The sequence below is a fragment of the Hippopotamus amphibius genome, chromosome 14, assembly GCF_030028045.1.
Source record: "Hippopotamus amphibius kiboko isolate mHipAmp2 chromosome 14, mHipAmp2.hap2, whole genome shotgun sequence".
Taxonomy (NCBI): Eukaryota; Metazoa; Chordata; class Mammalia; order Artiodactyla; family Hippopotamidae; genus Hippopotamus; species Hippopotamus amphibius.
Window position 1 is genome coordinate 10,527,610 of NC_080199.1, and position 12,963 is coordinate 10,540,572.

The following is a 12,963-nucleotide window of genomic DNA, read 5'->3' on the forward strand; positions in this document are numbered from 1 at the left end:
AAGCTAGACCTTAAAGGCTAACATGTTCAAAAACAACTGCACATACAAGGAAAACTGGAAAGTGACGGCACATGTCCAGGGAAAGTCTAAGAAAAGACCAGAGAATACATCTTAAGTTTACACCTCAGGCTTATCCTTGGCACAGAGGAAGCCTACAACAATTTAAAAAAAAAAAAAAAAAAAAGATAAACAAAGACAATAACAAAAACCACTAAAGGCTGGGGACAGAGGCGAATCTGATTTCCAAAGTTACCACATTATTAGACTGAAATGTCCAGTGTTAAACCAAAAATCAGATATCATACAAATAAACAGGAACATATGGCCTGCTCAAAGGAAAAAAAAAATCAACAGACTATATCGCTGCAAAAGACCTAATGGCAGATATATTAGACAAAGACTTTAAAGCAATTGTCTTAAAGGTGCTAAGAGAACTAAAGGAAGATGTAGAGAACGTCAACAAAACAATGTGTAAACAAAATAAAAATATCAATAAAAAGACAGAAAATCTACAAGGAAATGAAAAAGTAATTCTAGAGCTGAAAAGCACAATAAGTGAAATGAAAAACTCACTACAGTAATTCAAAGGCAGATCTGAGCAGACAGAAGGGAAAAAAAAATCTGTCAACATGAACATAGGGCAATTACCAAGTATGAAGAAAAGGAAGAAAAAAGAAGAAAAGTGAACAGAGCCTAAGGGTCCTGCGGGGATACCATCAAGTAGACCAAAGTAAACATCGTGAGAGTCCCAGAAGGAGAGAGAGAAAGGGGCAAAGAGAATATCTGAAGAGATAATGACTGAAAACTTACCAAATTTGATGACAGACATGAACATAAACATTCAAAAAGCTCAACAAACTCCAAGTAAGATGAACTCAAAGACCCACACCAAGACACACAGTCAAATTTTCAAAAGCTGAAGACAGAATCTTGAAAGAGGAACAAATCTTCAAGTACAAATAAGATTATCAGTAGATTTCTCATCAGAAACTCTGGAGATCAGAGGCAGTGGGCTGATATATTCAAAGTGCTATAAGAAAAAATCTGCCAACCAAGAACCCTAAATACAGCAAAAACATCCTTCAAAAGTGAGGGAGAAGTTAACACCTTCCCAGATGAACAAAAGCTGAAGGAGTCTGTGACAACTAGACCTGCCCTGCAAAAAATGCTAAAGGAAGTCCAGCAGGGTGGAATGAAAGGACACTAGACAGTACTAAGAAGCCATATGAAGAAATAAATGTCTCAGTAAACACAAATACGTGGACAATCATAAAAGCTAGTATTATTGTAATGATAGCTTGTAACTCCACTTTTTGTTCTCTACCTGACTTAAGGGCCTAATGCATTTTGAAAATTATTAGAGTGAAAGTCAGTATCATTTTAACTTTGTTTTGAAACTCCATGTTTTGTTTTCTATATAATTTAAGAGACTAATGCATTTTAAATAATTATTGGTTTATACTTTTGGACATAGACTGTATAAAGGTGTAATTCTGCGATGTCAAAACCTACACCCAGGCAATCGCTGATCTTTTTTCTTTTATACTTCCATCCTTCCTAGAAATTTCAAATAAATGAAATTGTACGTTATATAGTCTTCTTTAACTGGTTTCTTCTCTTAGCATAGTTTTCTTTTTAGGTTTATGCATGTAGATGCATGTATCAGTACTGCGTTCAATTTTATTGCTAAATAGTATTCCATCATATGGATATTCCACTTCTATTTATCCACTCACCATTTGATGTACATTATTCTATCAGGTGTACAGTGGTGTAGCACTGTGATTTTAATTTGTATTTTTCTAATGATTAAACATCTTTTCATGGACTTATTTGCCATTCATATCACTTCTTTGAAAAAGGGTCTATACCAAATCTGTTTTTTTTTTAATTCAGTTGTTTGGCTCAATTTTGATTTGTAAGAATAATTTATACATTATAGATTCAAGTCCTTTATTGGACATATATCTCTGAATACATTTAGCCATTTGTTAAATTGTTTTATAATATTCTTGATGGTGTTTTTAAGAGCAAAGATATTTTGTATATATTTTAAATTTGCTATAATAAAAATTTTATATGTGCTTTCAAAGACTAGTGAATAAAGAGAAAAAACAGTCACAACATAATATGAAATTTTAAAGAGTAAAATTCAAACAACATTTCCAGTATGACTCTAATTATGTAGGGTACAGACGCTACAAGCATGGATATATATAAACATACACACAAATACACTTGGAAAGAAATATATAAAGTGCTAAAAGTGATTATTTGGGGATTATAGGAAATTTTTATTCTTTTATTTTTTAAACCTTCTTCAGATTCTTATCAATGTTAAGTCAGCACTCTCTGAAAATAACCTGAATATATTGCTTAAAGATCAAACCAGTTCATCAGGAATTCTGAAATAATCAATATCTAAATAACACCTGAAGGTAAAGGAGTAAAGATATGAATATTGTATTTACCAAAAGAATAATAAAAATATTATTAATACAAGGTATGATTCTGGTTTTAAAACAAAAGCTTAACTCTCTCCTACAAAACAGCACTGTCCAACAGCACTTGATGGAAACAGAACTGCAATGATGCAAAGGTTCTTTCTGTTACCCAATACAGTAGGTAGCCACTGACCGCAGTGCAGTGGTGGCTCTGGAGCCTGCAAGTGTGGCTGGCGACACTGACACTGACATTGAAATGTGACTGAGAAACTGAGTTTTTAATCTAATTTTATACTTCAAATAGGCCCACGTGGCTAGTGGCTTCCACACTAGAGAGCACAACTTCAGGGGGGAAACAAACAAACAAAGCAGATTCCTGGCTCTACTGACCATTTTCCTCCTCCTTCCAGTCATTCAGTAATTTATAGAATTCAATATCCTCTCATCTCTCCCTAGATATTCACCAAATAACTTCAAAAAAAGATCATACACTAAGCTTTTTGTACTTTCTCTTGAGGATGAGAACAAATGAAAAATACTGGTTACTTGAAGTGGGATTCATCCCAAGTTCACAACAACGGTTCAACACACGCAAACCAATCAATGTGATACACCACATAAACAAAAGAAAAGACAATAACCACATGATCAACTCAATAGATGCAGGAAAAGCATTTGACAAAATTCAACATCCATTCATGAAAAAAATTCTTACCAAAATGGGTATAGATTGAACATATCTCAACATAATAAAAGCTATTTATGACAAATCCATAGCCAATATAGTACTCCATGGTGAAAAGCTTAAGGCCTTCCTACTAAAATCTGGAATAAGATAAAGATGCCCACTCTCACCTCTTCTATTCAACATAGTATTGGAAGTCTAAGCCACAGCAATCAGACAAGAAAAAGGAATAAAAGGTATTTAAGTTGGAAGGGAAGAGGTAAACTGTCATTATATGCAGATGACATGATACTATTATATATACAGAAAACCCTAAAGACTCCACATAAAAACTACAAGAACTGATAAATGAATTCAGCAAGGTAGAAGGATACAAGATTAACATACAGAAGTTGATTGCATTTCTTTACACTAACAATGAGATATCACAAAGGGAATGTAAGAAAACAATATCTTTTAAAATTGCACCCCTAAAAATAAAACACTTAGGAATAAACCTGACCAAGGAGGTGAAAGACTTATATGCTGAGAACTATAAACCATTAAGAAAGTAAATTGAAGATGAATCCATGATTTTGAGTTGGAAGAATTAATATTGTAAAAATGGCCATACTACCCAAAGCAATCTATAGATTTAATGGGATCCTTATCAAATTACCCATGACATTTTGCACAGAACTAGAAAAAAGAATTCTAAAATTTATATGGAACAATAAAAGACCCAGAATTGCCAAAGCAATCCTGAAGAAAAAGAATAAAGCAGGAGGCATAACCCTCTCAGATTTCAGACAATACAACAAAAGCCACAGTAATCAAAATGCTGTGGTACTGGCACAAAAACAGACATATATCAGTGGAACAGATTAGAGTGCCCAGAAATAAATCCACACACCTACAGTCAATTAATCTTCAACAAAGGAGGCAAGAATATACAATGGAAAAAAGAAGTCTCTTCAGCCAGTGGTGTTGAGAAAGTTCAACAGCCACATGTAAATCAATGAAGTTAGAACACACCCTCACACCATACACAAAAATAAACCCAAAATAGTTTAAAGACTTAAACATAAGATGACACCATAAAATTCCTAGAAGAGATCATTGGCAAAACATTTTCTGACATAAATTGTACCAATGTTTTCTTAGGTCAGTCTCCTAAGGCAATAGAAATAAAAACAAAAATAAACAAATGGGACCAAATCAAACTTATAAGCTTTTGCACAGCAAAGGAAACCATAAACAAAAAGAAAAGACAACCTACAGAATGGAAGAAAATATTTGCAAACTATGCCACTGACAAGGGCTTAATTTCCAAAATATACAAACAGCTCATACAACTCAACAACAAAAAAACAAACAACCCAATCGAAAGATGAGCAGAAGACCTAAATAGACATTTCTCCAAAGAAGAAATACAGATGGCCAATAAGCACAGAAAAAGGTGTTCAATGTCACTAATTATTAGAGAAGTGCAATTCAAAACTAAAATGAGGTACCACCTCACACCAGTTAGAATGGCCATCATTAAAAAGTCTACAAATAATAAATGATGGAGAGGGTGTGGAGAAAAGGGAACCCTCCTACACTGCTGTTGGGAATGTAAGTTGGTGCAGCCACTATGGAAGAGTATGGAGGTTCCACAGAAAACTAAAAATAGAATTACCATATGATCCAGCAATTCCACTCCTGGGCATATACCCAGAGAAAACTCTTATTCAAAAAGATACATGCACCCCTATGTTCACAGCAGCACTATTCACAATAGCCAAGACATGGAAACAACCTAAATGTCAACCAAGAGATGAACAGATAAAGATGTGATACATACATACAATGGAATATTAGCCATAAAAACAACAAAATAATGCCATTTGCAACAACATGGGTGCAACTAGAGATTATCATATTAAGTGAAGTCAGAAAGGGGAAGACAAATACCATGTGATATCACTTACATGCGGAATTTAAAATATGACACAAATGAACCTATCTATGAAATAGAAACAGACTCACACATAAAGAACAGACTTGCCAAGGGGGAGGGGGCTGGGGGAAGGATGGAGAGGGAGATTGGAGTTAGTAGATGTAAGCTTTTATACATAAGATGGATAAACAATAAAGTCCTACTTTATAGCACAGGAAACTATATTCAATATCCTATAATGGAGAAGAACCTTTAAAAAAAGAATATGTGTGTGTGTGTGTGTGTGTGTAACTAAATCACTTTGCTGTACTGCAAAATTATCATTAGAAAATTAGATATTATCACATTGTAAATCAACTATACTTCAATAAAAACTTAAAAAAAGAGAAGTACCAGTTACACAGAGATTTTCTGAGTAAAACCACATTAACCATGAATACATAGCCTAAGCCCAATTTAGTTTTCCTTCTACCTAATTTTTCAGGAATAACCTCAGTTTCTGATCTGTGCTTCTCAGAACTGCTCGGTCACCTGCCACCTTTTTTCTTTTTCTTAATCTTTATTCTTCCTCTTGAGGAAAAGCAAAAAGAAAGAAAAAGAAGTTGACATAACACAATTTTATCAACTGCTTCTCTAGCAAGTAATGGACAGTACTTGCTAAGCAGGATTACTCTAGCAAGTCCACAGACATTCATAATAAATAATCCTGTCACTCAGAAACATGAATGTCACAATGATTTTGTTTTTATTTGCCCTGGTATAAAACATGTTTTCCCTTTTGCTTAGATTATTAGGAAGCTAAAAGGTACACTGAGGGCTCACTAATAACTAACTCAACCTGCTGTTAACCCTTTCTTATAGCTTATAAACAAGTTTCTTACATACATATTTTTAACTGTTCAGATTATTTCCTAAAGTTTACTACAATAACATTTCTCAAAATGTTTCTGCACATTAACAGAGTAAGAAAACAAAAGTAACAAATACAAATTACTTGAACAGATTTCCTATAAGGTTTCAGAGTACTTTCCCCAATAATGTCCAAATTTTTCTGCTCATTTATTCTGTTTTAAATGATCTCACATACGGGCTTCCTAGGTGGTGCAGTGGTTAAGAATCCGCCTGCCAATGCAGAGGTCACGGGTTCCATCCCAGCTCCAAGAAGATCCCACATGCCGCGGAGCAACTAAGCCCGTGTGCCAAAAAAATAAAATAAAATAAAATAAATGATCTCACATACCTTGAATTTTCATCTTCTTGAAAATGTTGTGCTCTTAATTGGGATGCCACAAACAAGGATGATGCTATTGCCAATAACTGGTTTCTCTCGTTCTCTGTTAATTGGTGTCCTGAGGGAAATCAATCAATCAATCACATACATAATGTTAACATCTACACTTCTGTATTATAGAATTATCAGTCATTCAAACAAGTGCTTTATCAAGTATCTATTATGGAGCTAGTATTGTACTAGGCACTGGGCTGTGCCAGGAGAAAAGGAGGGAACAACGTTGTTCAAATAAAACAAAACCCCTGCTCGCTGGAAGTTTATAGTCTAATTTGGGAAAGAAGATATTAAACAGATGCACAGAACAAAACAATTATTCACAGAGATCTCCAGGAAAAACTTAGGGCTCCTCATAGCTGCTTCTCCTTATCACTCCCCACCCTAAATGTTACTGCTAAGGAAAGAGAGGATAAAGTGAGGAAAAGGAGTGATGCCAGTCAAGGACAGCGGCTGGGCCGTGTTCTAATATGAAGAATTAAAAGAAAATAAACATGTGATTCTCTTGCTCTGTACTTGCAGTCAGGGTTTGAATCCCAATCAACCAAACAACCAATTTCTCCCCCTCTTTAATTCACTCTTCTTACCACAATACAACTGGACCTGGGGGCAGTAGTCTAGCCTGACAAGCCCGGGGAAGACTCCCTGGTCTGGCTGAGTGTGGTGCAGTGGGGAAATCTGCTCTATGTGCAGAATAATTCCTCAAGAAGTGTGTGAGTCAAGGCAGGACGGGATACCCCAGGGTCTGGCAGCTAACACATCCCCTTGGGTGCTCTGTAGTCTCACCACAATGTCTAACACTATTTATTTAGCACAATGCTGTACACAGAGAACAGTTTACTACATGGTACAGTACAGGCAATTTGAGTGCTGCACCGACAGCACTAAGATGCTACTTGTACAGTTCAGAAAAATAAAACAACGATCAGGTAGTTATTTAAATTTATCAGAAAGAAATGAAATAATTTCAACATTATGTCTTAAAAAATTATTCAAAATAGAAATAAGACTAAAAATATTCATAATTAGAATATACACACTTTCCAGGTCAGCAGCACAGTTTTCTACGGGGAGGTATTTCGTGAAAATGAAGGGTACAGTGTCCCATGATGCTGAAGGGAAGGGAAAGCCCCGGTAACCCATTCCTCTTTGAGACAAACCTAGGAGCTCCGTAAACTATAACACCAGCACGGGATCTATCACTGGTCTGGGCATGCAGTAACAGAACCCTCAGTGGCCTAATAAACCACATTCCTACAGGCTTTGAAAAGTTCCTAATCATTCCCCAGCATTTAAGCAGTGATGGAAACATTCCATATGCTTCCATCATAAACTACCCTACATGAGGATTACAGAAGTTTGGTCTCAGCCTTCTCAAAAACATCCCATCTACAACAGCAGTTCTCAAAGTATGGCCTGGGGATTACTGCACTAAGTACTGGAATCCCCAAGAACCCTTTGGGGGTGTGCAAGGTCAAAACTATTTTCATAACAATGCTAAGATTTGTTTTTTTCCCTCTTATTTTTTCAGGAGTATACCGTGGAGGTTCCCTGATCCAAGAGACATTACATGTGATGACATCATTGCTCTGATGTCAAAATACAATGGATTTATTATTGTTACTTTGAAAATGAATAATTATTTTTAAAGTTCCTAAGTTTTAATTTACAATATAGCAAATACATAACCGCAAAAGCTCTTTGGAGGATAAAGTGGACCAGTGCTTCTCAAATGTCATTGTGCATCATAATCACCTGGAATAAAACACAGATTCCCATGCTCTACCTGCAGAGAATGAATGGTAGTAAGTCTGAGGTGGGGGCCAGTAACCTGCATTTCTAACAAGCTCCAGAGTGCTGCTGAAGCTGCATGTCTAAGGATCTCACTTTGAAGTGTTTTAGACTCACATTTATCAAACTGTGTAAAACAAACCACTTAGTAGCGCATGAAACCAGTTTAGTGGGTCAGACCAGTAAAATAAGTTATGCGATCACTTTACTTATACTAATTTTCACGAGTGTCTGTATCCCAAGTCATGTTGTAAAATGTATTTATTACAGTGGTTCACAAAGTAATCACTTCACTAGACACATCTGCACATCACGTTATCACAAACAGAAAAAAAGGCAAAACATGGGAATCCTTTAAACTGCAAGATGCTGAATCAGTGTTTCATTTGGTCTAACAAATTATTACCTACACTTGACTCAGACAATATTGAGAAAGGAAGTTCCCAAATAAAATCAAACATCATCACATCTCACAGGCAAATTGATATAATGCATAACAACCTTAACCCTTTTATTGATACTGGAACAGATTCTCAAATTTCACCAATGGCTAATGCTCAGTAAATCTGCCTGATATGAGTGCTAAAGACTTCTTGACTCCTACAATTCAAGTGATTTTGTTTCTACTATATTTTAAAAGATCTCAGGTAATTTTAATAAGGAAGTACTTCAAAGATCATCTACTCCATCCTCCACATGGTGTGGGTGTCTCTTCTACTGCAATGTTGGACAGATGGTTATATATGACCTACAGAACTCCTATAATATAGAAAAATGAAAAAATTTTACAAGCATTTCTAAATCATTAGCCAGTTATTTCTCATACTGAGTTAGGCTGTTTCTTTGTGACTTCCACCCATTGATCTAACTTTTCTAACCTGAAGTAACACTGAATAATTCTACTCCCTCCTACACTTGTGCGTCACCAACCTAGACTGCAGTTAGACATCCTAAAACTCATTAAATAAAAGAACTATTATACCCTGACCACTCCTGAGATATTCTAGCCATGTCAAAAGGTCCAAAAAGGCAATGTATCAGAGATTCTATCATAACCAAGGATATCTTATCCTTTATACTGTGCTTTTTAGATACAGAGGCTTTGCAATATGTTTTAACCTATGGAAGCCAATTTTCCTCTTTATTTTTCATAATCTTCTTGGCTGTTCTTGGAAATCTGTGATTACATAAGTGCTTTTTATTTATTTTTATTTATTTATTTATTAGCTACGTTGGGTCTTCGTTGCGATGCTCGGGCCTCTCGTGGTGGCTTCTCTTGTTTCGGAGCACGGGCTCTAGGCGCGCGGGCTTCAGTAGCTGTGGTGCACAGGCTCAGTTGCCCCAAAGCATGTGGGATCTTCCTGGATCAGGGATCAAACCTGTGTCCCCTGCACTGGCAGGCAGATTTTTTTTTTAACCACTGCGCCACCAGGGAAGTCCTGATATAAGCTTTTAAATCACTTATGTAGTAAGCCTTGTGAATCTAACTAGAATCATATAAATTCTGTGTATTAACCTGGGAAAGACTGGTACTCATATATACTGAGTCCCCCAAACAGGAACTGATTTTCCCCCATGTTTTCAGCCTGTGTTTCTTGACAAAATTTTATAGTTGTCTTCATATAGGTTCTATGTCTTCCCTATTAAATTTTCTCTACAGTCTTCTAAGATATTACAGTTAATATGAAAAGGTTTGGTTTTTTCCATTTTCATTTCAAGCTAGCTTTCACACAAAAAAAGTCACTGACTTGGCATCCTTTTCTTGTTTCATTCAGCCATCTTGCCAAATTTTCTTATTAAGTCTAGAAGTTTTTAGTAGGATCTTCTGGGTTTTCTAGGAATGTAATCATATCTTAAAAAAAAAAAAGACTTTGTCTCTTCTTTTTAAAATGTTTATACCAATTACTTCCTTTTTTCCTTTTTTATTCCTCAAGACAATAATTAAAAATAATGGTAATTTCACAGTAGACCCCATTTTATTGTTGATTTTAAGGGAAATGATTTTAGCATTTCATCCTGTAAAATGATGCTTTTTATTAGTTTTCAGTAAGTAGCCTTTTCATCAAATGTAATCAGTTTACTTTTATTTTTGTTTTATTAGAAATGGGTCATTAGAAAAGAGTTTCATTAGAAATGGCTACTGAGAGGAGAAGAATCAAGATGGCAGAGTAGGAGGACGTGCGCTCACTCCCTCTTGCAAGAGCACCAGAATTACAACTAACTGCTGAACAACCATCGACAGAAAGACACTGGAGCTCACAAAAAAAAAACCACCCCACATCCAGAGACAAAGGAGAAGCCACAACGGGACGGTAGGAGGGGCGCAATCGCATTAAAATCAAATCGCATAAATGCTGGGTGGGTGACTCACAAGCTGGAGAACAGTTATACCACAGAAGTCCTGAGGGTTCTGAGCCCTACATCAGGCTTCCTAAACTGGCGATGCAGCAATGGGAGGAGGAATCCCCAGAGAATCAGACTTTGAAAGCCAGTGGGATTTAATTGCAGGACCTCCACAGGACTGGGGGAAACAGAGACTCCACTCTTGGAGGGCACACAAAAAAGTGTGCTCACCAGGACCCAGGGGGAAGGAGCAGTGACCCCATAGGAGACTGAACCAGACCTACCTGCTGGTGTTGGACGGTTGCCTGCAGAGGTGGGGGCCAGCTGTGGCTCACCAAGGAGACAGGGGCACTGGCAGCAGGGGTTCTGAGAAGTGCTCATTGGTGTGAGCCCTTCCAGAGTCCACCACTAGCTCCACCAAAGAGCCTGTAAGCTCCAGGGCTGCGTTGCCTCAGGCCAAATGACCACCAGGGTGGGAACACAGTCCCACCCATTGGCAGGGAAGCAGATGAAGGTGTCACTGAGCTCCACCCACCCAGCCCAACCCACCATCAGACCCTCCCATCAGGAAGCACCCACGAGCCTCCTAGACAGCTTCCTCCACAAGAGGGCAGACAGCAGGATCAAGCATTATCAGCAGTATTTCATCTTGTGGAACTGAAAACCACAGCCACAGAAAGACAGAGAGAATGAAAAAGCAGAGGACTTTGTACCAGATGAAGGGACAGGATAAAAACCCAGAAAAACAACTAAATGAAGAGGAGATAGGCACCCTTCCAGAAAAAGAATTCAGAATAATGATGGTGAAGATGATCCAGGACTTTGAAAAAAGATTGGATGCAAAGATCAAAAAGTTGCAAGAAAAGTTTACCAAAGACCTAGAAGAATTAAAGAACAAACAAACAGAGATATGCAACACAATAACTGAAATGAAAAATACACTAGAAGGAACCAACAGCAGATTAACTGAGGCAGAAGGGCAAATAAGTGACCTCGAAGACAGAGTGGTGAAAATCACTGATGTGGAAAAGAATAAAGAAGAATGAAAAGAACTGAAGAGAGCCTAAGATACCTCTGGGACAATGTTAAATGCACCAACATTCGCATTATAGGGGTCCCAGAAGGAGAAGAGAGAGAGAAAGGACCCGAGAAAATATTGGAAGAGATTATAGTTGAAAACTTCCTTAACATGGGAAAGGAAACAGCTAGCCAAGTGCAGGAAGCGCAGAGAGTCCCAGGCAGGATAAACCCAAGGAGAAACACACCAAGACTAAAACAGTAGTCAAATTGACAAAAATTAAAGACAGAGAAAAGTTATTAAAAGCAACAAGGGAAAAATGACCAATAACATACAAGGGAACTCCCATAAGGGTAACAGCTGATTTCTCAGCAGAAACTCTGCAAGCCAGAAGGGAGTGGCACGATATATTTCAAGTGATGAAAGGGAAGACCCTACAACCAAGAATACTCTACCCAGCAAGGCTCTCATTCAGATTCGAGGGAGAAATCAAAAGCTTTACAGACAAGCAACAGCTAAGAGAATTCAGCACCACCAAACCAGCCCTACAACAAATGCTAAAGGAACTTCTCTAAGCGGGAAACATAAGAAAAGGACCTACAAAAACAAACCCAAAACAAGTAAGAAAATGGTAATAGGAACATACATATCGACAATTACCTTGAATGTAAATGGACTAAATACACCAACCAAAAGACACAGACTGGCTGAATGGATACAAAAACAAGACCCATATATATGCTGTCTCCAAGAGACCCACTTCAGACCTAGGGACACATACAGACGGAAAGTGAGGAGATGGAAAAAGATATTCCATGCAAATGAAAATCAAAAGAAAGCTGGAGTAGCAATACTCATATCAGATAGAACAGACTTTAAAGAAATGGCTACTGAGTTTTTATCAAATACCATTCTAACATCTGTTTTTTTGTAAGCAATCAGAAGTTTTCATTTTATTTTAACTGCAATGGATACTCATTAACAGAGATGGGTTTTTGTTTTCTGTTTTTAACTTTGAGGTATAATTTGCATGTAATAAATGCATCCATTTTTAAGTATACACTTCAATGAATTTTGACAAATGTATATGCCCATATAAACATCACAATCTATACAGAATTTTCCATCATCCTAAAATATTCCCTTGCACCTCTCACCAGCCAACACATTCCTGTCTCTGCTTTCCCTCCATGGCCCTGGGCAAACAGATTCTTTTCTAGTTTCATAAAAATGGAGACAGATAGTAAGTATTCCCTTACTTCTGTGCCTGACTTCTTTGGCACATCATGGTTCTGGGATTCATCCATGCTCAGTTCCCTGTTAACAATGAGTAGTACTCCACAGCATGGATATACTGTCACTTGTTTAGCCATTCATTCACTGAGGGCTTCCAAAGTAAGGGAGAAAGTTTGATTTGGTTCTAAAAGTTAACCCTAGCTGCTGAGTGAAGACTCCACTGGAGTGTGCAATGGCAGC

General features: G+C 37.1%; 1 protein-coding gene across 3 annotated transcripts in view; it reads right to left on the reverse strand.

Moving 5' to 3' along the window:
• The window catches only part of PCCA (propionyl-CoA carboxylase subunit alpha), a 383,508-nt gene that overhangs the window by 149,295 nt on the left and 221,250 nt on the right, over window positions 1–12,963 (reverse strand). For all 3 annotated transcript variants that reach the window (XR_009049065.1, XM_057707846.1, XM_057707845.1), the window contains one exon: window positions 6,291–6,399. Coding sequence is in view for 2 of the 3 variants with exons in the window: in XM_057707846.1 (XP_057563829.1) it covers window positions 6,291–6,399 (109 nt within the window). In the remaining variant the exon portion in view is untranslated. The remainder of the gene's footprint in view (window positions 1–6,290; window positions 6,400–12,963) is intronic.